The 27440-nt window shown below is 41.2% G+C and overlaps 2 protein-coding genes across 2 annotated transcripts; one reads left to right on the top strand and one right to left on the bottom strand.

Annotated features, from left to right (window-relative positions):
- Positions 1 to 251: 251 nt before the first annotated feature.
- Positions 252 to 19212, top strand: itih6 (inter-alpha-trypsin inhibitor heavy chain family member 6). The gene is made up of 17 exons (XM_034202520.1): positions 252 to 716; positions 1425 to 1460; positions 5404 to 5558; positions 9528 to 9638; positions 10183 to 10430; positions 11451 to 11620; positions 11750 to 11866; positions 12187 to 12358; positions 12617 to 14212; positions 14936 to 14962; positions 15119 to 15136; positions 15241 to 15288; positions 15375 to 15404; positions 15519 to 15557; positions 15652 to 15765; positions 16387 to 16770; positions 17519 to 19212. The coding sequence occupies exons 1-17, from the start codon at positions 609 to 611 to the stop codon at positions 17767 to 17769; spliced, it is 3624 nt and encodes a 1207-aa protein (XP_034058411.1). The 5' UTR covers positions 252 to 608; the 3' UTR covers positions 17770 to 19212.
- gdi1 (GDP dissociation inhibitor 1) lies at positions 18176 to 27078 on the bottom strand. The gene is made up of 11 exons (XM_034202521.1): positions 26759 to 27078; positions 25765 to 25872; positions 25453 to 25552; positions 24518 to 24652; positions 24230 to 24428; positions 23287 to 23418; positions 23089 to 23188; positions 22468 to 22639; positions 21593 to 21737; positions 21446 to 21500; positions 18176 to 20753 (listed from the first exon to the last, which is right to left on the bottom strand). The coding sequence occupies exons 1-11, from the start codon at positions 26801 to 26803 to the stop codon at positions 20601 to 20603; spliced, it is 1344 nt and encodes a 447-aa protein (XP_034058412.1). The 5' UTR covers positions 26804 to 27078; the 3' UTR covers positions 18176 to 20600.
- Positions 27079 to 27440: the final 362 nt, after the last annotated feature.

Raw genomic sequence — 27440 nt, 5'->3', positions numbered from 1 at the left:
TCTCTTATGTTTTTAATCCTCCCACAGAGAAGCCAAAACTACATTTAACAAACTGATTTCACAACAGACCAATGAACTGTTCCACTCGGCAGATAATGGGTCTTTGTGAAAGCGCTCTGGGGGAATAGGAAACTCACATTTGGGACTAATGTAAGGAATAAAACTCAGAGGGGGAGGTGTTTTGGTAGTGGGCTAATTTCCCAAAATAGCAGAGCAGGGGTTAATAATCCCTCATATCTGGTGCACCTCAGTGGCAGCAGGACGTGAAACTTCCAGTATGCACACACTCAAGCTGGGAGCTGCTCTCCTCACACACAGCGGGACAACTTTCTGACTGAACTTCACACCTTTTTGGAGATTTTCTTTTCCCTTTTTTATCCCCACACGTGACGGATGTTTATCAGAACATATTTCATCTATCACTGCAGGGGAGCCGTTTAAAATAATCCGAGGTGAGGGAGGGGAGAGAGACTGCCCCTTGCAGAAAATATCTTTCTGTATAAAATGTGAGGTATGTGCACAGCGTCCTGCTGCACACGCTGCCTCAGTCCCGCGGACACCGTGAGTTCACTGCATCTTGGAGGACTGGAACCTGATTTATTCTGGACATGATGAATTTAAGGATTTCCTGCATGCTGGTGTTCTTCACTCTGTATCTGCAAGAGGGATTATCAAGGGAATATGAAGCTAAACTTGGAGCAGATGTTCTTTTACAGGTATATTGTTCTATTTTCCTCTCCTTAATTACCTTTTTTCTGTCAGTTTTGTCTCAAAAGTTGTTAATGGCTTCTTTCTGAAACACACTCTTCTGATAAACCAGGTTGAATGAACACAGGAGGAAAGTATAGCAATAATATAGTACTTTATTTTGTATTAAAAAAATTGCTATACTCTAATAATTGCCAGGATATTATTTAAACTATTGGTGACTACTAAAGTGAGTATTTCCAGCTCTAATACAGCCAGAACAAACTCAATGAGTCAAGATATACAATATACTCTTATTTTTTGTATATTAAATATATGATTTCTATGTTTCCCCATAAAGGGGTTCCACTCTTTACCTTACTTGTTTATGTTAAAGTCCCAGCAATGTCCAGGCTATGTGGTAATGTATTGACACAGCAATGACTTGTGTGCAGAATTAGCCTCTGAGCCCTCGCTGGCCTGTGTACAGTGAACGCATTTATTTCCAGTTCCACTTCCCCTCCATTCATGAATGGCTTTGATTCAGAGTATTTTGACACAAAATCTTGACCCAACCCTCACATAGGAAGAGTGTGGAGATTACTTCAAAAAGGGTACCTCCTTTTCTGCAACCAATGAAGTTCATTATATACTTATTGGGCTTGATCTTAAAATAACATTTTACAATACTACACATGAACGCACGTGATTGACTTTCTGCCTTGCGTGTTTTTCAGAGAATAAGACGTCAAAGCAAACCAACAAAATCAGTGGTAAGTATCAACCCAACTTTAAATGTTGCTTTTCACAAGAGGAAAGGGATGTGATAGTTGGACTATGTTTGTGCAGTTACTGTCATAAGACGTGTAAAATACCATAACAAATATTTAGTTTATTTGACAATTCATTGAACCCTCCTGTTGTCTTCGGGTCAAATCTGACCGATTTACTACTTTCATCAATCATAACTTTTTGTTTTACATTCAATTGCATTAAGGCTTCATGATATCCTTCACAGTAGACATTTGAACATACAATTGCTGATCACCACTTTCATTGAATTTTGGATGATTTTGTCAACTTTGTAAAACCCATGGTATTCCCGGTCAAAAATGGCCACCATAAAGAAAAGGAATTAGTAACCATCCGGATCAGATAAAACACACACACATACATGTGTTCCCCCCTTATGTGCCCAATCCCCCCATGTGAATTACACCTGGCACAAACACACACAAACACACACACAACAATTTGACACATTTCCCGCTCTTATGTGCCCCTCCCCCCACATGGATCGCACCTGGCACACGCAATACATGTTCAGTGTCTATTCTTTGTATATTAACTGCAGTTCTTCATGTATACCAGTAGTCTGATACAATATTTACAGTTTGAAAGGGTGTTAAATGAAATTTGGTGATGATTAATGGTTTTTGTGTTAATGTAATAGCAGTTGAAACAGAACCGGTCAAATTTGACCCCGACTCACCAAAGTAAGGGGGGGAAACGAAGACAATAGGAGGGTTGAAAAAAAAAAAACCTAATTGGTTTCAACACCAAGGGACAGTTAAAAGAACATCAAGAATAACACAAGAAAGTTACAGGACTTATTTACATTCTTGTTTTGTTGTAGTCATTGTAATGCCTGTAAGTGCAATATTTAAGCTCAGGGGCGGTTCTAGGGGGGGCCAGTGCCTTCCTAACACTGACCTCTGACCCCCCTGTGGCCCCCCTAACAATGAAAACATATTTTTTTATTTTTTTAAATGTATATTTTCTGGTACTCGGTTTGCCAAAAACCGCACGATTTTGTTTCTGTAATGTGAGATTGGGCAGACACCCTTATGTAAAGTAGAGATGTAACTGTTCATTGCCTTTATTTTTATATAAATATGGTGTTCGTGCAAACATTGCACTATAACTTAAGCTGAAGCTAACAGTAATAACTATAAGATCTATCTGAAATAAATAAGTGTACTGAAACAAATACCAATAACTGTATTGCATTGTTTTCTTATGCGCAATTACTTCATACTGTCTAGTTCTCTTTTTCGTCCTGCATTTATTGTGCCCCCCTCAGAAAATAACTGGCCCCCCAGTGGCCCCCCAGTCAAATTGGTCTAGAACCGCCACTGTTTAAGCTCCTCATACTACAACATGAGTTACAATGTCACTGTTACTAAACATTTACTAGCTATACAGTATGAGTGTGTACAAAAAGAAGAACATAACAACTAACTTCTGCTTCACAGATTATTATTTTTAATCGACAGTATTGGATAATTTGAACTATTTGTAATCTAAACAGTTATAGAGGGGAGAAAGTCACAATCAACAACTCAAAGATATCTAAATCTTTAACACATTGCGTTTTTAAACTGTTGTAACACATTTTGTAATCTTAAATCGTAATTTGATGAGTAAGCAATACAACTATCAATTAAATGCAGCGGAGTCAAATGTATAGCATTTTCTTTTGAGATGTAGTTGAGTAGAAGTATAAAAAAGCATGCTGTGAAATGGGAAAACCTCAATAATGTTCTCAAGAAATACAATCCTTGAGTGAAGTACCTACTCTCCACCTCTGATACAAAGTGACTTGCAGAACCAGCTTCACAGACAGAAAGCACCCCCTCCTCTCTCAGGGAATCATCAGGAGCTCCTCTGAGGTTTCCCCTCTGTTTGCTTCGGCGTTAACTGTGAAGCAATCCCCAGAACACATACAGTAATTCAGTTCAGTATAGCTCAAACCCCCGCTGCGCTGATGTGGCTCTGCCGCCTCATCCTGCAGTCATGTGGCTTCTAACCAGACTCACTTCAGTTTGCAGCAGGCGCCAGCGTTACCGGAGTCAACAGAGAAACAAGTTTATGATTTGTTTTTCATTTTGGTTTGGCTGGGTAGGGTGCAAAGGTCCATTATACTCTTTTTCATCAATATATTATAGGTCTCAGATATATAAAAAAAACATGTCTTTGATGTGTTTGGCTGAAACACCAGACAGATCATTTCAGCATCCCATAATCCCCTCTGTTTCAGCCCTGTTTCAAAAGTGCTGATTACATTACATTACATTGCATTTAGCTGACGCTTTTATCCAAAGCGACTTACAATAAGTACATTCGACCAGGAAGACACAACCTTGAAGAAAACAGAATCATATAAGTACATCAGGTTTCATAGAGCCAAACATTTCAAGTGCTGCTCAACTGGCTTTAGATAAGCCAGTCCTTTATTAGTATAAAAGTGCTTCGTTAATAGTTCTATCGCTCGAAGTGGAGTCGAAAGAGATGAGTTTTCAGTTTGCGCCGGAAGATGTGCAAGCTATTTGCTGTCCTGATGTCAATGGGGAGCTCATTCCACCATCCTGGAGCCAGGACAGCAAACCCACGTGTTTTCGCCGATGGGAACTTGGGTCCCCCTCGCAGATTCTCGATTGGCTAATGGTTACTCAAGCCAAAAAAATCGTTATGACATCATAAAGTAGCCAAAATCTGATCAGCTCATTTTGAGACAGGTTTTTATATAAATGGATCAGGACAAAAAGAGAGAGCATTTTTTTTCCTGAGTCTCTTTACACAGAGGGGACACATGTTGATGACATGAAAAAGTGGATTTTTGTATAATAGGTGAGGTTTAATTAAGCCTCCATCATTGTCTGTTATAGTCACACCTGATTGGTTGTGAGTAAATGTGGATGTAGCCCTTGTCATGATTTACTCAAGTACTGTACTTATTTCAATGTTATGCTACTCTATATTTTGCTCGACTACATGCCATAGACAAATATAGTTTTTTGACGACCCTACACTAACTAGTCTGACAGCTGTTACTTTTCAGATAACAGTTTAATGATACGTTTCCCTGAAGTGAAAACCATCAATCTTCAAACACAGGGCTAATTTCTGAAAATCTCTAGAAAAGTTGTCTTTTTTTAGATACTTGAGTCCAACAAAAAAGCGGTGCTACAAACATAAAATGAACGTATCAGATGTGATGAATTGCTGTAGATTAAATGTACCAACACTACAAGAGTTACAATTAGGCAAAACCTTAAATATCTATAGCAGTAAAACGCAGCTGATTAATATTATTCCAAAAACATAGAGTAAAACCCTGGCAGGAACCATTTTACTTCACACTCACTACTTAAACCTTTGTTACTTTAACTATAAGTGTTTGAGTTCAGCCCTTTTACGTGGAGTGAAGTTTTTTCCCAATATGGTACTAGTACTTTCACCTAAGTAAAGGATACATCTTAGGGACACTACTATCAGCCCACCAGGGCCATACACCTTCCTTATGTTCAGTGCATGTGTCTCGTCCCTACTTAAACTTTGAGAAACACACAAGAGGAATCTGAAAAGCTGATGTTATATGTGTTCAGGATTAATGCAGAACATTCACTGAGAAACCTAACTTTCATTGAGTAAATCAAAGATCTGCATAGTTTTGAAAACCCCGGGGATCTATCACGTATTTGCGACGTTGCCACCTCACAGTCTGTGTTGTGGTTATTGTCAGGCTTATATAATGTGGAAAAAAGCAGATGAAATGCATCAACTTCCTATGGTACATTCGATTAGCTGAATGTTTCTATTTGCCTCATGTAAGCTTCACAATACCTGTCCTTTGTACCTCAGATTTAATTTCTCCTTAACTTAAGTGCTTTCTCCTCCAAACCCTTTGTTATACATATATTTGTGATGCTATAGCTGAAGGTGACAGACTACCATGTGAGGTGTACAGTGGTGTCCAGATACGCTGTGACCACAGTGCAGAGCTCAGTGTGGAACCAGCTGCCCGTCACCAAGGAGGCGGCCTTCGAGGTGGACCTGCCCTCCTCTGCCTTCATCTCCAACTTCACCATGTAAGTCACTGTTTCTCTGTTCTATCCCTACTTCCTTTATTTCTAATCTCTATGAAAGTCAGGAAATGCTTCCACTCATCGTCACATTTACTGTGTTTTTGATGATGATTCCTCACAACATATAGGGACTGTTTTCAATATTAAAGATTTTTTATTTTACAATTATTATGCTTTTGGGGGGTTTTCCCATTCCTGTAGTGTGTTATATAGGTTTTTGTTCATGTAAATGGTCTCCAAAGTCTGAAATCCCAAAGCTCCCTCAAGAGAGAGTTCTCTAACAAACCCTCCTGCCTGAAATGCCTCCATTAGACTCCTTTGTTTACTACAGTCAGACACAAGTGACATCACAACCTAACAGTTGCGCTTCTATTGGCTGATAGAATAGATAGATAACAGAATGGGGAGGGATGAAACCCTTAATGGTCACACATGCAGAGCACACAGCACACACAGTGAAATGTGGCCTCTGCATTTAACCCATCCTAGGAGTCTAGTACTAGGAGCAGTGGGCAGCTATTGTACAGCGCCCGGGGAGCAATGGGATTGGGGGGGGGGAAGGGGGTTGTCCGGTGCCTTGCTCAAGGGCACCACGGCAGGGCAGGAGGTGAACTGGGACCTTTCCAAGTAGCCTAGGGGCAGGCAATCTCTAAGTGAGTGACCAATCACAACAGAACTGGACAGCTAACCAATCAGAGCAGAGTAGGCTCTGGTTTCAGACAGAGGGTGAAAAGAGGTGCTGCAGCACAGACAGTATGAGGAAAATAAAGAGGTTTTTGAACATTAAAGCAACATGTCACAGTATAGGCACTAAATAAATATGAACCTGAAAATGAGCATGATAGGGCCCCTTTAAGTATTGAAGTTGGCAGGGAAATTATAATATTTACCTGCCATATGTTGAAAAGATTGAAATAAATAAAAGTTCTCATAATTGGGCTGAATCCAGAAACTTCAGAGGAATTATGTAAGGAACTTGAATCGACCGAAAGAACGAGCGGCCGAGATGGGTTTTCTCCGCAGGGTGGCTGGTGTCTCCCTTAGGGATAAGGTGAGAAGTTCAGTCATCCGGGAGGGACTCGGAGTTGAACCGCTCGTCCTTTGCGTCGAAAGGAGCCAGTTGAGGTGGTTCGGGCACCTAGTTAGGATGCCACCTGGGCGCCTCCCTAGGGAGGTGTTCCAGGCACGTCCAGCTGGGAAGAGACCAAGGGGTAGACCTAGGACCAGGTGGAGGGATTATATCTCTTCGCTGGCCTGGGAGCGCCTTGGGATCCCCCAGTCAGAGCTGGTTGATGTCGCCAGGGAAAGGAACGTTTGGGGCTCTCTGCTGGAACTGCTACCCCCGCAACCCGACCACGGATAAGCGGGAGAAGATGGATGGACTTGAATCGAAGTCCGGAGGAGAGATGCATAATTTGATTACGAAGAGTGTTATTCAAGACGCTCTCCTTCAAGGAATTGCTAAATATAAACAAAACAAATAAGTCAACATTGCAGGCCAAACACCAAACCTGGAGCTGGATTTGGGAGCGGAAGCAGGTCAGGGGGGGGGGGGGGGGGGGGCTCAACCTGAGGCAGATGAATACAGGGCTTTGTAAACGCAAGTCAGAAAGTTAATAGAGAAAATGACAGGAGTTTACCCAGTCCCTACTTTTCTCCCCTGCACAGTTTACTGAGGCACACTGCCAGTTTAGATACACACACACACACACACACACACACACACACACACACACACACACACACACACACACACACACACACACACACACACACACACACACACACACACACACACACACACACACACACACACACACACACACACACACACACACATGTACTGTACATATACGTGCCTACATGGAGGTTTTTTATGTATGTGTGATTCTGGAGCTCATACAGGTTTTTTAACACCATAATCCTTCACTTCTGTCTTTCTCTTAGACATTTTCACTCTCTGTACGGCCGTCTGCACATCAACAAATAGTCAAACTTTATTGTCAATCTTTCAGTTTGTGTGTACAGACAGAGAGATCAAAATACCGTTTCCCACTATCCCGAATATAAAACAATACAAATATATATAGAAATATGTATGAAAATATGTATATACCTATATACACAATCAACAGATACATTTATACATTATGGATACAGCATTAAGACATAAATAAAAGCAACAAAATAGGCCAAAAGCGTGAAAAAAACAAGCTGTGGCAAATCTATTGTACTTATTTACATTTTATAAAACATTATATATCTACTACATCTTAGACGAATACTGTTTAGTGTTTTGACTCCACTCCTTTGGTCTGACAGCTTTTGTTAACATTATTATTATTTTTTATCTGAAGTCAAACCATCTATCTTGAAATGTAGTGATTTTTGAATGATTGTGATTATCTAAAGGAATGAAGCGTTAAGAAATGTCTCCTACATCTTAGGTGTCCTTTACGTAAGCGTTAAGAAATGTCTCCTACATCTTAGGTGTCCTTTAAGCGTTAAGAAATGTCTCCTACATCTTAGGCGTCCTTTAAGCGTTAAGAAATGTCTCCTACATCTTAGGTGTCCTTTACGTAAGCATTAAGAAATGTCTCCTATATCTTAGGTGTCCTTTAAGCGTTAAGAAATGTCTCCTACTTCTTAGGTGTCCTTTACGTAAGCGTTAAGAAATGTCTCCTACATCTTAGGTGTCCTTTAAGCGTTAAGAAATGTCTCCTACTTCTTAGGTGTCCTTTACGTAAGCGTTAAGAAATGTCTCCTACATCTTAGGTGTCCTTTAAGCGTTAAGAAATGTCTCCTACATCTTAGGTGTCCTTTACGTAAGCTTTAAGAAATGTCTCCTACATCTTAGGTGTCCTTTAAGCGTTAAGAAATGTCTCCTACTTCTTAGGTGTCCTTTACGTAAGCTTTAAGAAATGTCTCCTACATCTTAGGTGTCCTTTAAGCGTTAAGAAATGTCTCCTACTTCTTAGGTGTCCTTTACGTAAGCGTTAAGAAATGTCTCCTACATCTTAGGCGTCCTTTAAGCGTTAAGAAATGTCTCCTACATCTTAGGTGTCCTTTACGTAAGCGTTAAGAAATGTCTCCTACATCTTAGGTGTCCTTTAAGCGTTAAGAAATGTCTCCTACTTCTTATGTGTCCTTTACGTAAGCGTTAAGAAATATCTCCTACTTCTTAGGTGTCCTTTACGTAAGCGTTAAGAAATGTCTCCTACATCTTAGGCTCGTCATCACCAAATACCCCAAAAGGTAAAAGAGAGAAAAAAAGCTGTGGCAAATGTGTTAGTTCTTTGGCATTTCTGTGTGTGAAACTGAGACCTCTGTGTTCAGTGTGTCGCTCACTGATGTGCAGCCGCTCCTTTAACCAGCCACACATATAAATACAAGCGCCTCCATTTTCCACTCTTGCCATTCTGCTCTGTTTCTCAAACAGGACTTGCTTCAAGCCTGAGGGTTTATTTGAGTTAGCCCTTGATGTTTTTTCTCTTTGGATATATTTGTTCAAAGGACGTGACCTTAATTTAGCACCTCGTCACGTGTCATCCGCGGTCACCGAGAGTCTAGGAAGTGCACTGTGTGAGTTGGATGCATAGACTGTATATATAAAGGTTGGATGCCACTTGAGCGGAGGTTTTGGTTGGGATTTTGCCGGGTGTTGCACACGGCGGCGCTCCCTCAGCAGCGTCACCGGCCTGCAGGATCTCTCTTCATTAATGCTGTTTTTAGAGGGAAATTACTATTTTCGCACTCGCCCTGTTTACGACCCACACCTCCCATTCAGATGTTATGAACTCCATTTATAACATGTTTGTGAAGCAGCTTTGTGATGGCAATGGAAATACAAGGTGGAAAATAAAGTGAATCACGCTGAGCAGCTCAATGCAGGCCAGGCGTGTTTCTGACTGAAATATAATCCGGCTACTGTGAGTCACACAGAGAGCTGTTTCTTCTTCTTATTCCCATTAGCACCTCCAATGGCAAGGTGTATGTGGGCCAGGTGACGGAGAGAGCTGCTGCCAGGAACATTTACGATGCTGCTAAGAAGCAAGGGAAAACAGCCGGGCTCGTTGCTACCAAGTCAGTACCAGAATGTGTTCTTTAACTTCCTCACACTGATCAGTTAAGTAATGCATCTTCTACAGTTACAAATTATGTCTGTGAATCTTATAAAAAGTTGTCTTTTGTGAGATACTTGCAAGAATAAAAGAATCGTTTAGAATATGATGCATTTAACTATCCAACAATATATAAAGGAGTTCATCAACATCTACAGCACTAAAATGCAACATACTGTACGCCTATGAAGCAGTAATATTAATCTAAAAACATCCAAAGTAAAACACTGACATTAACTTTCGATTATTGAAGTACAATTTGCTGATAGTACTTTTAGTTATGTTAGATTATGAATTCAGTACTTTGTAGTGAAGTGTTTTTATAGTATGGTTGGCTACTAGTACTTTTACTTAAATAAAGGACACTTGTATGAGCCCACCAAGACCACCTTTCTTACATTCAGTGCTTAAAGTTTTTACTTATAATGTAGACTGTTTTTAAAGAGGACACTGACATCCAATCCAATATTGTGAGTTTTCCCTTGACTTTTTTTGCTATGTTTCAGAGAGCGAGAGATTGAGAAGTTCCGCGTGGCGGTGAGCGTGCCGTCTGGAGCTCGGGTTTCCTTCTCCCTGACCTACGAGGAGCTGCTGCCTCGACGCCTCGGCCGCTATGAGCTCAGTCTGGGTCTGAGGCCGGGTCAGCCTGTGCAGAACCTCTCGTTAGACGTCAGTATAACGGAGAGGACAGGCATCAGTTTCCTCAAAGCCTTTCCTCTCAGGACGAGCCGACTGCTCTCCAACACCGCTCAAGGTCAAATATGATGAGTTATTACCTGTTTTGATGTATTTTAGATGGTTAATTTGGATTAGCAACTTTTAGAGAAGAGCCCTTCAATGCTCTTAGACTGATGTAAAGTACACACCACCTGGTACCAACCATCACTTGTTTAAAGCAAGTGCAGAAGAAACAATCTCAATAGACTTCCTGGTTGAATCAATGATATCATGAATTATATTTGTCAATCAAAATCTGAATTTAAGGGAATAGTTTATCTTTTTGGGGAATACGCTTATTTTCTTAGTGGTTAATGAGAAAATTGAGCTGTTTAGCTTAGCTTAGCATAATAACAGGAAACAAATGGAAACAGCTAGCCTGGCTCTGCCAAGAAACAATATATTGTTGTTACTGTTAGGTAGCCAGGAAACCCCAGGATGTTTTTTCTCCCCTATAATCCCATATAAAACCACTGCTAGTTATTCTTTCATGCTTTTAATTTGGGTACAACCAAGATATAAAGTTACGAGTGCCTTAGCGGTTCTGATAAGCAATTGATCTTACCTTTATCCAGCCATATCTGTTTCCAGTCTAGGATAACTTTCTTCTGGCTGTAGTTTCATATTGATCCTACAGACTTGGGTGGTGTCTGTGTTCTCAACTTACTCTGCAACAAAGCAAATAACCAGATTTCGTAGAATGTCAAACTATTTCTGGTGGAATTATTTGCTTATAGAGATTTAAAGACTCCCACTCGCTGTCTTCTTCACTGACAGTCAGAAGGGGTAATTTAATATTAAGGTCTCCATACCCAGACCAATCAGGTTTTTGCACAAATAATATATAATCCATTTAAAATAACCTGAGAAAGGTCTGTGTACTGAAACGTTGTTATTAGATTAGACTGAAGTGTGGGAGCATTATGTTCCAAATGGTTGACCCCTGGTCTTCTTCTACGCGCATGTCTACAGGCGTGTGTCCTCTTTGATGTAGATCTTTATTTAAACATTTTGGATTACTTCTTCATGGATTAAACCATGCACTCCTTACCATCAGGCGATGCAGAAGCCCCGGCCTCCACTCATGTTGAGCAGAACACAAACTGTGCTCGTGTCCGCTACAGTCCCACTATACAGCAGCAGAACAGCATCTCGTCCAACGGCCTCAACGCAGACTTCATCCTCCAGTATGACGTGGAGCTCAGAGACCTCATGGGTGAAGTCCAGGTCAGGAGCGTCTTTTTATTTCTGCCTTTTTAAAGAATGTTCTTGCTTTTCAAAATATATAAATGTGTTTTTAGTGACAGTTAAAGTGGTTTTCTCCCCAATGAATTGTGTATTGTCACCCTCTCTCAGGTGTATGATGGGTATTTTGTGCATTACTTTGCACCCAGAGGACTTCCTGTGGTTCCTAAGGATGTTATTTTTGTCATTGATGTCAGTGGCTCAATGATAGGCACTAAGATAAAACAGGTAAAGTTGACAGTCTCATCCACACCGTAACTTTTTATGACCAAGAATACAAGAGCATGCTCACATCGCTTCCCTGCTGCTTTGTATTTCATTGTCAATTATGTTGTTTGTACTTCTTGTCTTTTCCTCAATAGAAATAATCCTTTTTGCATAGCTGAGTTTTAATCCTCTGTGATTTTCAATGTATGTAATGACTGCAGTCTTTTTTCAATCATCCAAAAAATCGATCAATCAATACAGTTCTGTGATAAAGACTGTTGCTTGATAAAAAACATATTTGCAGGATTTCTGTCAATAATTCAAAGTATTTCTGTCAGTAGACGAAGCAGGCCATGAGCACTATTCTCGGGGACCTGAGAGAGGGAGACCACTTCAACATCATCACCTTCTCAGACAAAGTTCACACCTGGAAGAAAGGACGGACAGTTCGGGCGACTCGGCAGAACGTACGAGACGCCAAAGACTTTGTGAAGAGGATTATTGCAGAAGGATGTGAGATGAAGTCTTAAGTGATAATTGTGTCCAACTTTTCTTCGTGTTTTCTTCTTTTAACACTAATCCTTCAGCCTACTCAATTTGGTCTCCCAGTTTATTTCATCAAGGCTACTTCCTTTCCCACATCCATGCCTGCTTTTTCTTTCTGTATTTTATTTTTTGATGTGTTACTTTTATCCTTTGTCTGGTTTCCTTGGGTTTTACAAGGTGCCTTTAATACAAAAAAATATTATTATTACTTTTTTTCTCTATCAGGGACGAACATCAACGCAGCTCTGCTCTCCGCTGCCCAGCTGGTCAACCCTTCATCCTCCTCCTCCTCCAGCCACCTCTCATCCCGACGTGTCCCTCTGGTTATCTTCCTCACTGATGGAGAGGCAACCATCGGAGTAACGACCGGCGACACCATCCTCAGCAACGCCAAGAAAGCTCTGGGCTCCTCGTCTCTGTTCGGCCTCGCCTTTGGAGACGACGCAGACTTCCTCCTCCTGAAACGCCTCGCTCTGGATAACCGCGGCGTGGCGAGGATGGTTTACGAGGACGCCGACGCAGCCCTGCAGCTCAAGGGTTTCTACGATGAAGTGGCGAGTCCTCTGCTATCAGACATCCAGCTGTCGTATCTGGACGATCAGGCGTTTGACATCACCCGCTCCATGTTCCCAAACTACTTCCAAGGCTCAGAGCTGGTGGTGGCTGGGAGGGTGAAACCAGGGCTGAAGGATTTTAAGGTGTCAATGTCCGCCACTGATTCAAAACAACGCATCAAGTTGGAAAACGAGGTGTTGATTTCCCACGCAAAAGGCAAGGGGAGTGCAGATTCAGTCGAGTGCTCTGCAGGCTCGGAAGGAATCTCCACCTTCGTGCACCGCCTCTGGGCGTATTTCACCATCAAAGAGCTGCTGCTGGCAAAACTGAGCGCAACTGACCCTGCAACTCAGAGGATACTGGCAGACAAGGCCACAAACCTTTCCCTGAAATATAACTTTGTAACACCGGTCACTTCTTTAGTTGTGGTTAAGCCCGATGCAGATGAAGAAACTCCAACCACGGTAAAACCCACCACCGCAGCGTCTACAACCACAGCGACGACTCCAACCACGAGAGCGACTACTACTGCCGCCATCAGAATATTAGCTGTGAAGAAGCTCAGTTCTAACACAAAGCCTAAAACAAAACCAAACCCTCCTCAGCCACCTCAAAAGCAAACAAAAAAAGTCCTTCTACCAACTTCCACTGCAAAAGTAGGAGTTTCACCATCAAAGAAAGCCACAACCACATCAAGTCCCACCTCTGTGAAAACTACCCCTGCTCCAATCTCTGGGAAAAAGCCAACCCCTTCCCAAAATGAATCCAAAACGGCCTCTCCTCTTCCTGGTGGTAAGACACACACCTCCCTGCTGAATGCTTTAAAAACAGCGGCACCCCCTGCACCCGGAAAGGTCTCCACTCCTTATCCAAATGTGGTGAAAACAACCCCCACAACCACCACAGTGTTCACCACCAGCACCACGCCTCCACCCAGCTCAGTCCGAACCGACCCTGCTCTCCTGCCTGGGAAACCCCTTACCCCACAGCCCAGTACAGTGAGAACGACCCTGCCTCCTGTCAGAGTGACCGTTCCCTCCCTAGAGGCGGAGAACAGCTCCACCTCTGCTCCACCTGTGCCTGACATCACCACCCCCCCGCCCGAGGCATCCTCTCTGCTCACCTCCCCCACCCCGGTGCCGGCGCCCAGCGTGGACGACCACAGCGACACCGAGCTGAGCATCGCCACCTTTGTGTCGGCCACCTTCGCTCCCATGCCTGGTGTAACAGAAGGGCCACGTTTGTGGGAGGCAGCAGGGCTTCTGGGTAATTCAAAATTATGCACAGTCATAAATCAAGTTACAGTACAAGCTAAATATTAAAGAATCAGAATCAGAAACAAGTGTATTGCCAGGTAGGTTAGCACATACGAGGAATTTGACTTTGTGTTGTGGAGCATACATCAAAATAAAACAAAAATGTAAAAACACAGGTAGAAAGCTACTTGAAGAAACTATAATAACATAAACAAATATATAAAAATATATAGTAAAAGATAGCAGTATTTACATTGAATATGATGGAGTATGATTGAATATGAAACACCTTTCCTGCAGTGTTATTTTGGTTTTTGTGAAAGCAAAGGCTACACTCCCCCCAGTGCCTGAAACTCCTCCACTGGACTCCTTTGTTTAGATCAGGAACATAGTGACATCACTATGTAACACTCAAGCTTCTATTGGCTAGCGCACCAACACATTGTACGTGATAGGCTAAGGGTCGGGACATCTCTAAGCGGTTGACCAATCACAACAGAGCCGGCCAGCTAACCAATCAGAGCAGACTGGGCTCTGGTTTCAGACAGAGGGTGAAAAGAGGTGCTGCAGAACAGGCAGTATGAGAGAAATAAAGAGCTTTTTGAACATTAAAGCATGGAGACATGTAGAGACACTAAATACTGATATGAACCTGAACATGAGCAGAATATGTCCTCTTAGTGTGCAGACTATTCATGTTTTCCCCATTGAATGTTCTTCTTCTCTCCACCAGATGTCTCTACTTTCATTCAGAGGAAAGGTAACACTGAATTATATGTTTTTTTCTAAACTATTATTCACATTTATCTGAAAAAAAATCTGATAATCAAATGTAATTAGATACAGCTGTTTCATTAGGATATACCATAATAATCAGCCAACAGTGGAAGTAAATATGTCGTTCTATCTCCTGTAGATATTGACCTTGTGAAAGGTGAGTATCACACTTCATTCTTAATGTATTCATAATTATTATACTGCCAAAATCAAAAAATGAGCATCACAGCGTGTCCTAAACTCAAACCCTCCATTTCTCAGACTTTGATGCGACCTATGACGTGGACTACGATCTCAATTATGATGCCTGTAAGTTTTAAATTGTCATAAGAGTCGATTTAATTCTGTAGTTGCTTTCTAAAGTCTTATAAATAAAACGTCTGACTTATTTCTAGGGGATGATACTGCAGACACAGAATCGTTTGGTAAGAGCTGGCTGTTACGCACAGCTGCACGTCTTAAATAATATGTCACTTATTGTGGAGACACTGCTTTCATTGTGGAGGACTGTCAGTGAGTTTAATCTCTTGTGCTTTTAGATAGTTCTCCATCCATCATTCGCGTCTTCTCCTCATCAGGTCAAGATTCGTTTTTAATTATATTACACCGTCAAATTATTTAAAATATTTTCTGTACTCATGTTGTATTAATGTTAAATGTTGTGTCTTATAGTTGATGGAGATCCTCATTTTGTAGTCCAGCTGCCTAAGCTGCATCAGAATTTGTGTTTCACTGTCGACGGCCGAGCCAATGACGTTCTCAGACTGTTAGAGGACCCAGAGAGAGGTACGCTTGGAAATAAAATCCCTCATTTAAGTGTAAAGATATACATGTTTTATAGGCATTTTCTATATATTAATATTGGTTTTATTGTATGCCTCCATGGCGAAAAACTATTCTAAAAGGTCTTGATGAATTCAAATCAATTGGGGCTGCGTATAACAACCGAAAAATGGTTAACAAACTACAACACAACTGGTACGGTACCACTTATCCAGACAAAAGCTCATTACTTCCCAAACACATGCATTTTTGCATTTCGGATGCAACTGGTTTCATGGTTCATTCTTCGTTACTCTATAGTGAACATCTGAAGTGTATGCATGTGTGCGGGAAGTAGTGAGCATCAGACTAGGTAAACAACACATGGAAGACACTCCAGAAGGTATACGAGAGCTTGTAAATGGATGTTTTAATATAGTCTTTCTTTTTGTGAAATGCAGTACACCCATTTACTTCAATTCATTAGGACTTATCTCCATATCTTGATGTTCCTTCACCAGGCAAGAATGTGAGAAAAACATTGATTTCTTTAAGAATTCAAGGTGAAATTAGGTAAATACTTCAGCCATTGTTACTACCACGTTAGTAATACATTTTTAAGTGTGTGTGCTCCTCATCCTCAAGGGATAATTGTGGACGGCCACCTCATGGGAGCTCCCTCTAAGCACGGGGTGGAGGATCGGACCCGGACCTACTTCGACCGGATCACCATTTCCTCCGCCACCAGGCTCTCCGAGGACATCATGATCACCCTCTCGTTGGACGCTGTAGTGGTGGAAGGTGAGGGGCGGGACCATCTCCCCATCAATCAGCAGGGATCGGTGACGCGGCAGGGGGTGACGGTCACCGTGGACGACCACCGGAGTTGCTGGATCGAGCTGGACCGGGACGTCCGCTTCCTGGTTCTGTTCCACCAGTACAAACACCCCAGCTACCTGCAGATGGCTCACCTGGGCTTCTACATCAGGGATGGACGAGGGCTGTCCGCTGCAACCCAAGGCCTGCTGGGTACTACATACAAGCTCACTGACATCTAGAATACAGAACTTAAAATAGAAATACAGCCATGTACAAGTTAAAGTCCTTACCATCTACTTAAGTAAAACTACAGATACAGCCAAAAGGACCCAAAGTTTCCAAACTAAAAGTACTCATTCTGCAGAAGAGTCTACCCTGAGACTGATGTATTATTATGTGACTTGATTGTTTGTAATGATGCATCAGTAGATTGTATTGTTGTAGCTAGTTGAGGTGAAGCTCATTTGAACTGCTTTATATACAATTACATACTAGTAGTAATAGCATTAAGTACTACAGTTTTTCCCGAAATAGGGATCAAGTGTCCTCTAAAGGAGTACAAGATAAATGTGCCATGTGCTGATTAATGCGGTAGTAAATACAAATCTAAGTTATGCTATGATAATGTGTACTAATTTGTTTCAACTTTCTTTTACAAGTCTGTTTTAAACTTCAGTTCAATAGGGTTAGGGTTAGCACATGTATCTGGTTGTAACTTATATATATCAATATTCCAATTACTTGTATAGACTATTCTGCACTATTTCTATTTTATTTACTTGCACTAGTATCTGTTTTATTGTTGTTGCACTGTTGGAGGAGCCTGTGACCTAAGATGTTCATTGTCATAACTACACTGTAGCTATGCACACATGACAATACAAGCCTTGCATCTTGAAATTGTTGAATAAATGCACTCAGTAACTTCCCACCACCTCTGTCCTATATCCTCCAACAGGCCAGTTCCAGCACGCTGACATGAGAGTCTCAGCGCTGCAGGATGCTCAGGAGGAAGCTCCCAACGAGGCGGTGTCAGCGCGGGGGGTCCTGAGGTGGGGAGCGGAGCACATGCCGGTCACCTTGCAGGACAAGACGCTGAAAGACACGGTGCGCAAACGCCACACGGGCATGTGTTGGGTGGTGCCCAAAGCAGAGGTAGAGAGACTCCTGGGTCATCCATACGAGAGCTACGTGGTGGAGCATGTGTAATTCTAGCCGAGTCTTCTTCTCCGCCTTCTCTGATGCTCGTCTCGGGTCACAGAGAATATAATAGCGGTGAAAGAGGAAATGAAGGAGTAATGAGGAAGTATGGTTCAATAGATGTATAAGGACTGAAGCGTGCTGTTGTTCTCCATCAGGGAGTTTGGATGCATGTCTATGACAGAGACTCCTGTTCGCATGCAACCACAAAATGTCTCCAAATGTGTCACACACCAACTCACTTCAGATATTTATCAGATTATATTACATCGAGGATTCATTATAAGGCAAAGCCAGATTCTTGTAATTATTAAAACTGTATCTGTAAGTTGTATTTTTTAGAGTGTATATAAAATATTATTATATGTATAGATAACCTCATAACACAAAGAAAGAAACACACAACAGTATCAGGGTCTTTCCAGGTTTGCCATGTGCGTTTTATTTTTCTATAATTTCATTCATAGTTTAATTCATTTGTATTTGTTACACAAGACATTAGGCAATGCTCACATACTAGTGATCAAACAAGGACAGTAAGTGTTTCTACTACTCAGCCTTAACTATTTGTATCTCTTGTCAATTTTTCAAGGGATATTGTCAATAGTGGTTTCCAAAAAAGGCCAAACTGGATGGAAATTAAAACAGTACGACCACACATGAGGCTTTTGTTTTCAATAAATAAAAAAGACAGTATCTGATGCTGAGGAAGGGGAACGGAAGGGAGGGCTTCGGATATATCGAAGAGTAAACATTATTCCAGTATCCAGGATGAAGACCACACACAATGTTGAAACACAGCTGTACAGGTTTGAACTGATGGCTGCTGCTGTTATCCTCCCATCATAACCTGTTTATTATTATAATCATGAGGCAGCACTGGAATGATCACTGACTAAGGTAAACATAACACAGCAAATAACAAACAAACAAAAACAAGGAATTTCGGTGTGCATCACTTTTCCGTTTTTATCATCAGAACAAAATTAGCATAGCATATTCGGCGTACACCTTTTCCACAATACGTCAGTGAAATGTAAATAAATAGAGCATAACAATAAGACACGCCAACACCCCAAACAGCGAGATAACTATGTTTAGAGTTGCTAAGTGTTGGATAAAGTGAGATGGAACTGCTTTTTTAAATAAAAACGATCAGGGCGTCTCGTCTGTTTGTGTTGTGTAACAAGCCACAGATCTAACTGTACGTGAGATATGAGGAACTGCCTCCGCTCAGGTGTACAGACGCAGCTGAGAGAACATCCCTTCTATAGGATTCAGTCAGATCTGCGGAGCAACACACAACAACAAACTGCACTTTGTCAGCATCCTTTGCCAATAACAGCAACACCATTTTTGGCACTAGAGCGACCTGCCACTAACGGTTAGTTAAAAACAAAGCAGTCATATTTGAAAAGGGTCTAAATATTCTATTAAGACCCAAAAATTAAGGCTACAACCAATAAAAGGATCTTGGTTCGTTCTCGTGGGGCAGCACCTGCAACTGTGGCTTCTCACCTTTGCTACAAAGTCTTTTAAAGTTACGGGAGTCTCCAGCCGTTCCCTCTATTTAACTACTACAATTTGTCATAGGATGTTTAGTCCCTGGAGAAGTGACTTACCTAAAGGACACACACAAGGGTTGAAACAACCGAACACACTCTGGTGCTTTCACTATCAGCCGAAGTTTCAGTCTTCACCCTCTTCACCTAAAAGTGAAACCTCCAAAATCCAAATCATTCCCCGCACACATTCTTGTCCTTCACACTTCCTCGCATCTCAACAATCTCCGCAATTTGTTTTCCTCACTCATTCCAGATCTCCCAGAATACTTCGGAGAAAGCCTCTTCCAGCCTCTTTTGCTCCTGACATTCCCTTTTTTTTTTTTTTTACTTTAAGACCACGGATTCAACCTCAGATCTGTAAACTTCATAACTTCAGCCAGTGAAATGTGCACCAAATATATAGAGAAATAAAAACTCTTCAATAATTTAAAAATGTTAGAAAGTAAACTATTCAAATTGACATTACACAACAGAGATAAACAAAGGAACAGTTGTTTTTTTTGTTTTTTCGGGGTGACGGTTAATAGCCACGAGTTAGCTTGCTTGCTAGCACAGGGAACACAACAGCATTGCAAAGTGAGCACTATCAGCTGACAGACAGCCCATGTCATTTTTCATCACATTGACCAACTGTCTGACCAACAGATTTTTTTGACGGGTAAAAGACCAAGTGAGAGAAAAGTGAAAGCAGGGTTGACAGGAGCAATGCGTGGAATGGCCCAGCCTTCATACCGCAGTGTCGTCTATGTAAAATACTACTGTGTGTAAAAGATGCATGCATGTCAACTGGATTCTACACTATAAGCCGTTACAGGTCTCTCATGTCAGACTTCTCAATGCCGTCAATCTTCCAACCACCCGACGACCTCTGATACGAGGAGAAAGACGTTACAGAAAGAATGAAAATGCTCTGAAGATCGCCGACGACAAGTAATAAATTCACCTCTAATGATAATATTTAAGACATGGTTATACTGTAAATTCTACAATGGAAAGAAAGACCATATCAACCCTGCTTTACAGTGACAGAGATAAGGAGTGTGAGTATTTGAACAGCGTGTGTGTGTATGTGCGGGTGTGTGTGTGTGTGTGAGCGTGTCAAGAGAGAGAGGGACATAAGGGAGAGGAGGCAAACAGCTGAGGCCAGAAACACACCCTCTCCCCCACTGATGGTTTTTCAAGGCCCTCTAACGGACCCTCTGCCTCATCTTTTGCCTCTTTTAAGCCCCGCCTCCTCTCCCAGGCCCCGCCCTCTCTCTGAAGCCTCTCTACTGCTCACTGCTCATCCTCCCCAAACACGTCGTTCTGTTTGCGCTTCATGTTCTCAAAGTCAAAGTCGCTGCCGGTCATGCGTTTGTAGATGTCCTTGATGTCGTTACAGGTGGTCTCGAAGTGAGTGGTGGCATCGTAGGAGCTCGAGGCGAAGACCTGGGAGAGATAAAACAACAGACTGAGAATCTGCAGCGACACCAGCGACTCTGTGAGGCGCACTGGGAAACATCACTAGAACAGGGACGTGAGTGGGGTTGGTAAGATAAAATATCTGTCATAATCCTGACATCACTGTATTAAACTACTATTATTATTGTTATAATCATTACTGTGGAGGGTGTCTGTGAAACACACAGGAGTGACCAACAACAGTCACATCAGTGCAATGTTAGCGACAGTGCTAGCCTGTTTCACATGGTCACCCAATTTCTTCAGCCTGTTAGCATGCTAACACAAAGCTGAGGCGGGTGAGAATGAAAACTCATTTCAAATGTACCTTGTTAGGACCTTGAATATCTGCAGCAAAATCCATGGCATTTAATAGTGACACATATTTCACTCAAAACTTCTTCTTTTTTTTATTTCCCTCAAAACTAAAAGTGTCTAACTTGTGATAGATTCATCATCTGGGAAACAGATATGACCTGCTGATGGCACTAGTTAAAAAGTCTGTGGATAATCTAAGTCAGTAGGGTTCCTCATCATGGGACCATGATTGTCCGTATTATATTCCTTTGTAATCCATACAATAGTTGTTGTTGAGTTACACCCGCGCATTAGCCATGAGCATATCGTTTCCATTTTCTCAGCAAAAGCTTTTTTATAGTTTTCTGGAAGAAAGGTCTTACCTGGCTCTCAGTGCCATCATCTGTGGGCTCATACAGGTCACTAATAGCCACAAACCTGTTAAAACAAAACATTAATGAGTATTTTCACAAGCATACTTAAATATTTGTATAAAACTCTTTGTCATCAGAAGCTGTTAAGATGCTGACTTCTGGTCGATGGGCTCCAGCAGCTCCAGCGCCGGCTCGATCTCCGCCTCGGGCTCTTCGGTCTCCACTGTGGTGCTGATGATGGCGATGTACTTCCCCTGGGCCGCCACGTTGTGAGCGTAGGAGATCATGCACACGTAGATGTCTGGAGAATTGACAAAAATGTTGGTACTAAAGGTTTATTTTAATGCCAATACTTTTGTAATTGTACTCCTCGAACGCAGGACTATTACTTGTAACAGTGTTTATTCACTTTAGTATTGATACTTTAAATTAAGTACAATATCTAAGTACCTTTTCCACCACTGGTTTTTGAGCACCTGATGATATTTCTAACACCCTTTTAGCTCTGTCTGGCTCTTTGCTACTACATTAAAAGCTATACTAACTTTTCGTGGTGCTGCTCAGGGAGCTTCAAAAATATGTTTTCCTGAAAAGAGCTGGCTGCGTAAGGAAACAAGCTAATTCATGCCTCTCGCATAAAATACTAAGAAAAGTTGTTGGTCAGAAAGTCAAACAGTGATCCGATAGATAAAATAAATCTCCGTAGAGCGGAGAGGAACTGCAGAGTCGCTGGGTTTGAGAACCAGGGACCCATTTCACAAGTAGTCAAGAGATCCGTTGTTAATACCAGAACATTGATTATATGTGCTTTTAAAGAGTAAATAAAATAGAACTATGTATTGTACACTATGGAGGATATGAGTCACTTAAAGGGTAACATTTAGAGACAAGCATTGCTTAATTTCTCCTCATAAGAGCGCTCCTTTATTTCCTCCAGGGCTTACAATCTAATCAATTACATTCAGCAGAACGGCCATCTTTGTTATTGATCTTCCTGCTCCAATTCCTAAGAACTAAACGACGATCCTCACCTGAGTTGCGGTTAACCTGGTTCTGAGGAATGATGATCTGGCAGGAGTTGGCGTCGTTAGTGTTTTTGATCGGGTGGCTGAGGACGCAGATCACACGGATCACCTGACCCGCCTTGCGGACGCGATCCGGGATGTAGCTAGGGTCGCAGATCAGCTGCTTACAACGAGCCACCTGCAGCAGGAAAGAAGATAAATAAGATTAGATTAGATAAGACTTTAATCTTTATTAACAGTGGTGGAAGAAGTACTTTGATGTGTTACTTAAAGAGGCCCTTTTTTGCATGTTATGCCTCTACTGTGACATGTTTACATGCTTTAATGATCAAAAAGTGTGGGAGAGAAACTCTGTAGAGACATTTCGGATGTTAGCCTTTGCAAACCATTTACATGCACAAAATAGGGGAAACGGAAAACCCCAAAAAGCATAATAGGGCCTCTTTAAGTAAAAGTAGAAATACTGAATTGTTACAAATACTCTGTTCGAAGTCAAAGTCCGGCATTCAAAATCTTACTTAAGTAAAATTACATAGTAGTAGCATTTTTAAGGACTTACTTACTTGTTATCCCTTCATAGAGCCCAGAGAAAAGTAATGACATTTGCAGAATAATAAATCAGCGTACCTCTCCCTCAGACTTCACTCCAACAACATGGCCGTCTTCCATCACTATCTCCTCCACTGGTTTGTTCAGCATGTAGGTGCCTCCGTAGATTGCACTCAATCTACAAAGTGTTTAAAACCGGTTGAATCGTGGATGATGGGATATGTATCATTAAAGCTAATCAAGAACTATGGATGAAAAGTAAATGATAAAAGTTACCTGGCGAATCCCTGCGGCAGCTCTCCCAGGCCGTACAGGGGGTAGAGGTAGGGGCTCTTCCCATATCGAGCCAGCGACTCGCTGTACAGCTTGATGCGGTTGATCGTCTCCAAACAGGGAACATCAAGATAGCTGAGGAAGAAACAGAAGAGGATTAATACGGATCAAACTAGAATAATGAGAGATATATGATTGTGTTAATATAATATTCACAGCCAGAAAACTCATCTTACAGTATTGTAAAAAATGTTTTTGCAGGTTTCATGGTATATAATTATATTTCTATTGATTATGTATTACTATTATTTGTATTATTATTAGTGGTACCAGTACCAGTATTATAATTATATTTTATTGTATTATTATTATATTTTAAAAATATTTATATATTATTTAATTTTTTCTATTACAATTATTACTATCAGTTTAATGACAAACAGAACTTGGTATTTGAGTTATATTAACGGATGTCCAAGCAGATTATGCTTCACTAAACGCAACAAAGGTGAGCTTGATTTTTCATTGTAATCGTTGTTTGCAGGTTAATTTAAAAATAGATTCTTCATATTTGATATCAGGCAGTCATTTACTACATATACATTTGAAAAAAAACCCTCATTACAACATATTTTCTTTAGTTATTTCATGTTAAAAATAACAAAAGCAGCTGTGAAATGAAGCAACTGTTGTGAAATAAAATGTACTTTTGCAATTTAATAATGTTATTACTGGCTGCTGGTTCACAACTTCTTCTATGTTAACCAACTCTTATAATGCTACTACTTATTTAATCTTTATTTGATTTTATATTATTAATCTGCCCGTTTGATTTGCCTTCCATCGGCACTGTCCCCTGTGCTGCAGTGAAGTAAACGTTCCGGCTGTGGTAGCATTAAAGGATTTCTGATGTGATGAGATAATGACATAAGGCTTTTGTTCTCACTCGTCCGTCCTGTAGAGGGCCAGGGCGTGGCCGGTGAAGTCGATCACATCCTGGCCGAGGTCGAACTTCTTGTAGACTTCCCTCATGTCGGTGGTTTTGGGGTCCACGCCCTCAAAGGTTTTGGGATCGTTCTCATCAAAGTTGGCCACAAAGACTAAGAACTTCCTGAACCTCCGCTTCTCAAACATTCCCATCAGATCTGCAAATTCATACAGAAGCTTTTATTTTGAATACATGATCATTTAAGTATCATACTCCTGATATTTGAGACATTTTTGGGCGGCTTACTTGAAGCTAATGCCTCGGTCTCGGTCGACGGCACCTTGTAGATCTTTCCTCCTTTGTACACGAAGCTGCCCTCCACCACTTTGAAGTCCAGGTACCGTGTCACTTCTGTGTAAAGCAGCATCTTCACCAGCTGACCTGCAAACACACACACACACACACACTTTACATCAATACAAAATGCCTTTTAAGCATCAAGACAGAGACTGAAACGTCACATATAGATAGTCTGGAGGCTTACTTTAAATGTATATTTGATAGGTATAAGTATAAACAGTTCAGTTTTGGTTTATTTGCACAATTTAATAAAAACCGAAGAAAAGATGCCGGAGTCAGAAAACCCACTGACCCTATTTGAAGCCTCGGCCTAAATAATGTTATATTTTCCAATTTTAGAATAAGACAGAAAATAATATCACTAAGATGATAATAGTGACGGCAGCATTACTATTGTATAAAGACATCATAAATTGTTGATACAATTAAGAGCCAACTCAAGGACCCACCTTTTCAAATGTGTCTTTTCATTGAATTATATTTTCTTATTTTCTTCTTGTTTTATTCAGTCTTGTGTTTTTTGTGATCAGTTGGTATTAAGAGTTTTTCATAATGAATGATGTGTTACTCTGAGTATTACCTAAAAGGGTGGGTGGGCTTGTATAGTTTACTTTATTTAGTTATCTTTTATTGTTTTTGGGTTTGAACAGTACTTAATGTAATTTGTGTATGAAAAGTGCTATAAAAATGTTATTTAAAAAAAACACAACCATAGATGTAACAATTAAAAACGACAGGAAATGACGATTTCGGTTTATACACCTTCATTAACTCCTGTCAAAATGTATTAATTGTCCATCTGTCTCCCCAGTTCATGGTGAGTGAGTTTTATGGTGATATATTCATTCCTTTGTGTCTAAAACCAGTGATGCGGGACTGACCGTTGGCCATGAGGAATTTGGGGATGAGGTCTACGTTCCAGTCCCTTCCTCGGCCCATGGACTCGGGCGGGCTCTCTGGAAGACTGAAGCGCTTGTACAGCTGTGGAGGATCGACAGTAAAGAGAAACATGAACAACATCCTGTGAAGCTGCATAATGTAAAGCCTCACAAGAGGATTAGACGGTGAGCACATGAAGACAATAAAAACAGCAGCTGGTGCACAATGGCACGGGGAGTAAACTGAGATGTACTGAGGGATATCAAATATATTGATTTGCTTTTATGGATCCCTGGGGGTGTTTTTTTCTTTACCTCCTCCAGAGGGGTGATGGAGGAGCTCTCGCCTCCATAGTAGGGGTTCCTGTCCATGTGCAGGACCTTTTTCCCGTTCACGGACATGATCCCGGACAGAATGCATTCCTGTATGGAACAAAATGTTATAATTAATTACATTGAATTAAAATGAAAATAGATATTCAAGGCTATGCAGAATAGCTACAGTGTGGATAACGCAATACAAAGCTTAAATCCCAGGCTCCTCTAGCAATGCTACATAAACATATATAACAATACAACAAAAAACAATAAGGGTGGGGTCTGTGATAAGGCAATAGGTTTATTGAAGAGGTTATGACAGAAGGCTGCAGGGAGGACATCATTAACGTACTGCGCATGCGCGGTTTTATAGTTTCACCCACGTATCTACTGTCATCATAATACTTATTATCATTTGATTAGTAATACTAATGTATATTCTTAAGAAGAACACCAGCATTATATAATCACATCATAAAATATAAAAGACCATGAATTCAATAGGATATTTGATACCTGTTATACAACTAGGAAAATGTCGACTTTCACGGAACCCAGATTAATATTACTTTTAAATGTATCTGTCGCATTGGGAGTGAGGAGTAAATGAAATTGAGGCGTGGGTATGCTCTGTCATTTCATAAACCCGTGCTCAGGCCTGCGTCAGGATGGAGGCCTGTCTATGCAAAGAGGACCATGACACTGTGGGGTTACGCCTAAAAGATGCTGCTGGGTGTAACACTACCCTGATCCTGCTGCTACGAGAACAATAAAATAACCCCTGGAGGCCGTGTTTCATCTTTTCCTACACATGCATGTCAAAGAACATTCAATTACATTTATCATATTGTAATTTCCTAATGTCATTAAGCCTGGGATGCAGGAGACTTTCACTTCTGCGCTCGGATAGACAAGAGGATAAATGACTCAAAGCAATCATATGGAAGTTGGGACGATTTAGCGTAAAAGCAAATGATGTTTGACTACTTACTGTGAGTCCGGTGCCCAAAACGATCACATCATATTCCTCATCCATGTTGTATCACCGCCTCTCCCGTCTCGCCCTCTTTTTGCCTTGAGAAATAAAGGGTATTGAAGGAAAGAATGAACAGTTCACAAAAACCGGGGATCTAGCTCCCTTTTCTCTGCAAGAGTGCGTCAAACGGCTTGTTTAAAGTTGAGTATTATTTATGAATCGTTAGGCATTGATGACCAATGGAATAAACTGTCCACACTGTCACCGGCGAGGACGACCAAAGATGGCCCTGATCGTGGAGCACTCTAGAACAATGTGATTGCGCGACGGGAAGTAGTGCGTATCCTCCTCTCTTCCCATCCTGCCACACAATGGGCTCAAACTGAAAAGCTGGGTGTAATACGAAACCCTCCGCTGTGAGGTGGCTTTATCCAGCGATTTTACACATGTTTAGTTTCATTTCATACTTTGGCTCGGAGTTTAACATGTTTTTCTATTTAAATACATTTTGTACAAGTCTGTGCTATCTCTATTTTCTTTTTCTATCCTTCCTTTCCAGTTGTAGGTGCAGCGTTACGCGGATGCAGCCAGTGGTATCCCTCCGCCACCACAGCTGTGTGGATGGGAGTTGCTTTCACTGACCTCACGCAGGCCCTTTTCAATAGAGAAAAACTATGTCAAACTTTCATTATTTGCT

Source organism: Gymnodraco acuticeps, unplaced genomic scaffold, assembly GCF_902827175.1.
Source record: "Gymnodraco acuticeps unplaced genomic scaffold, fGymAcu1.1, whole genome shotgun sequence".
In the NCBI taxonomy this organism is placed as follows: Eukaryota; Metazoa; Chordata; class Actinopteri; order Perciformes; family Bathydraconidae; genus Gymnodraco; species Gymnodraco acuticeps.
Note: the sequence above shows the minus strand (reverse complement) of the source record. Positions and strands in the feature narration are given on the sequence as shown.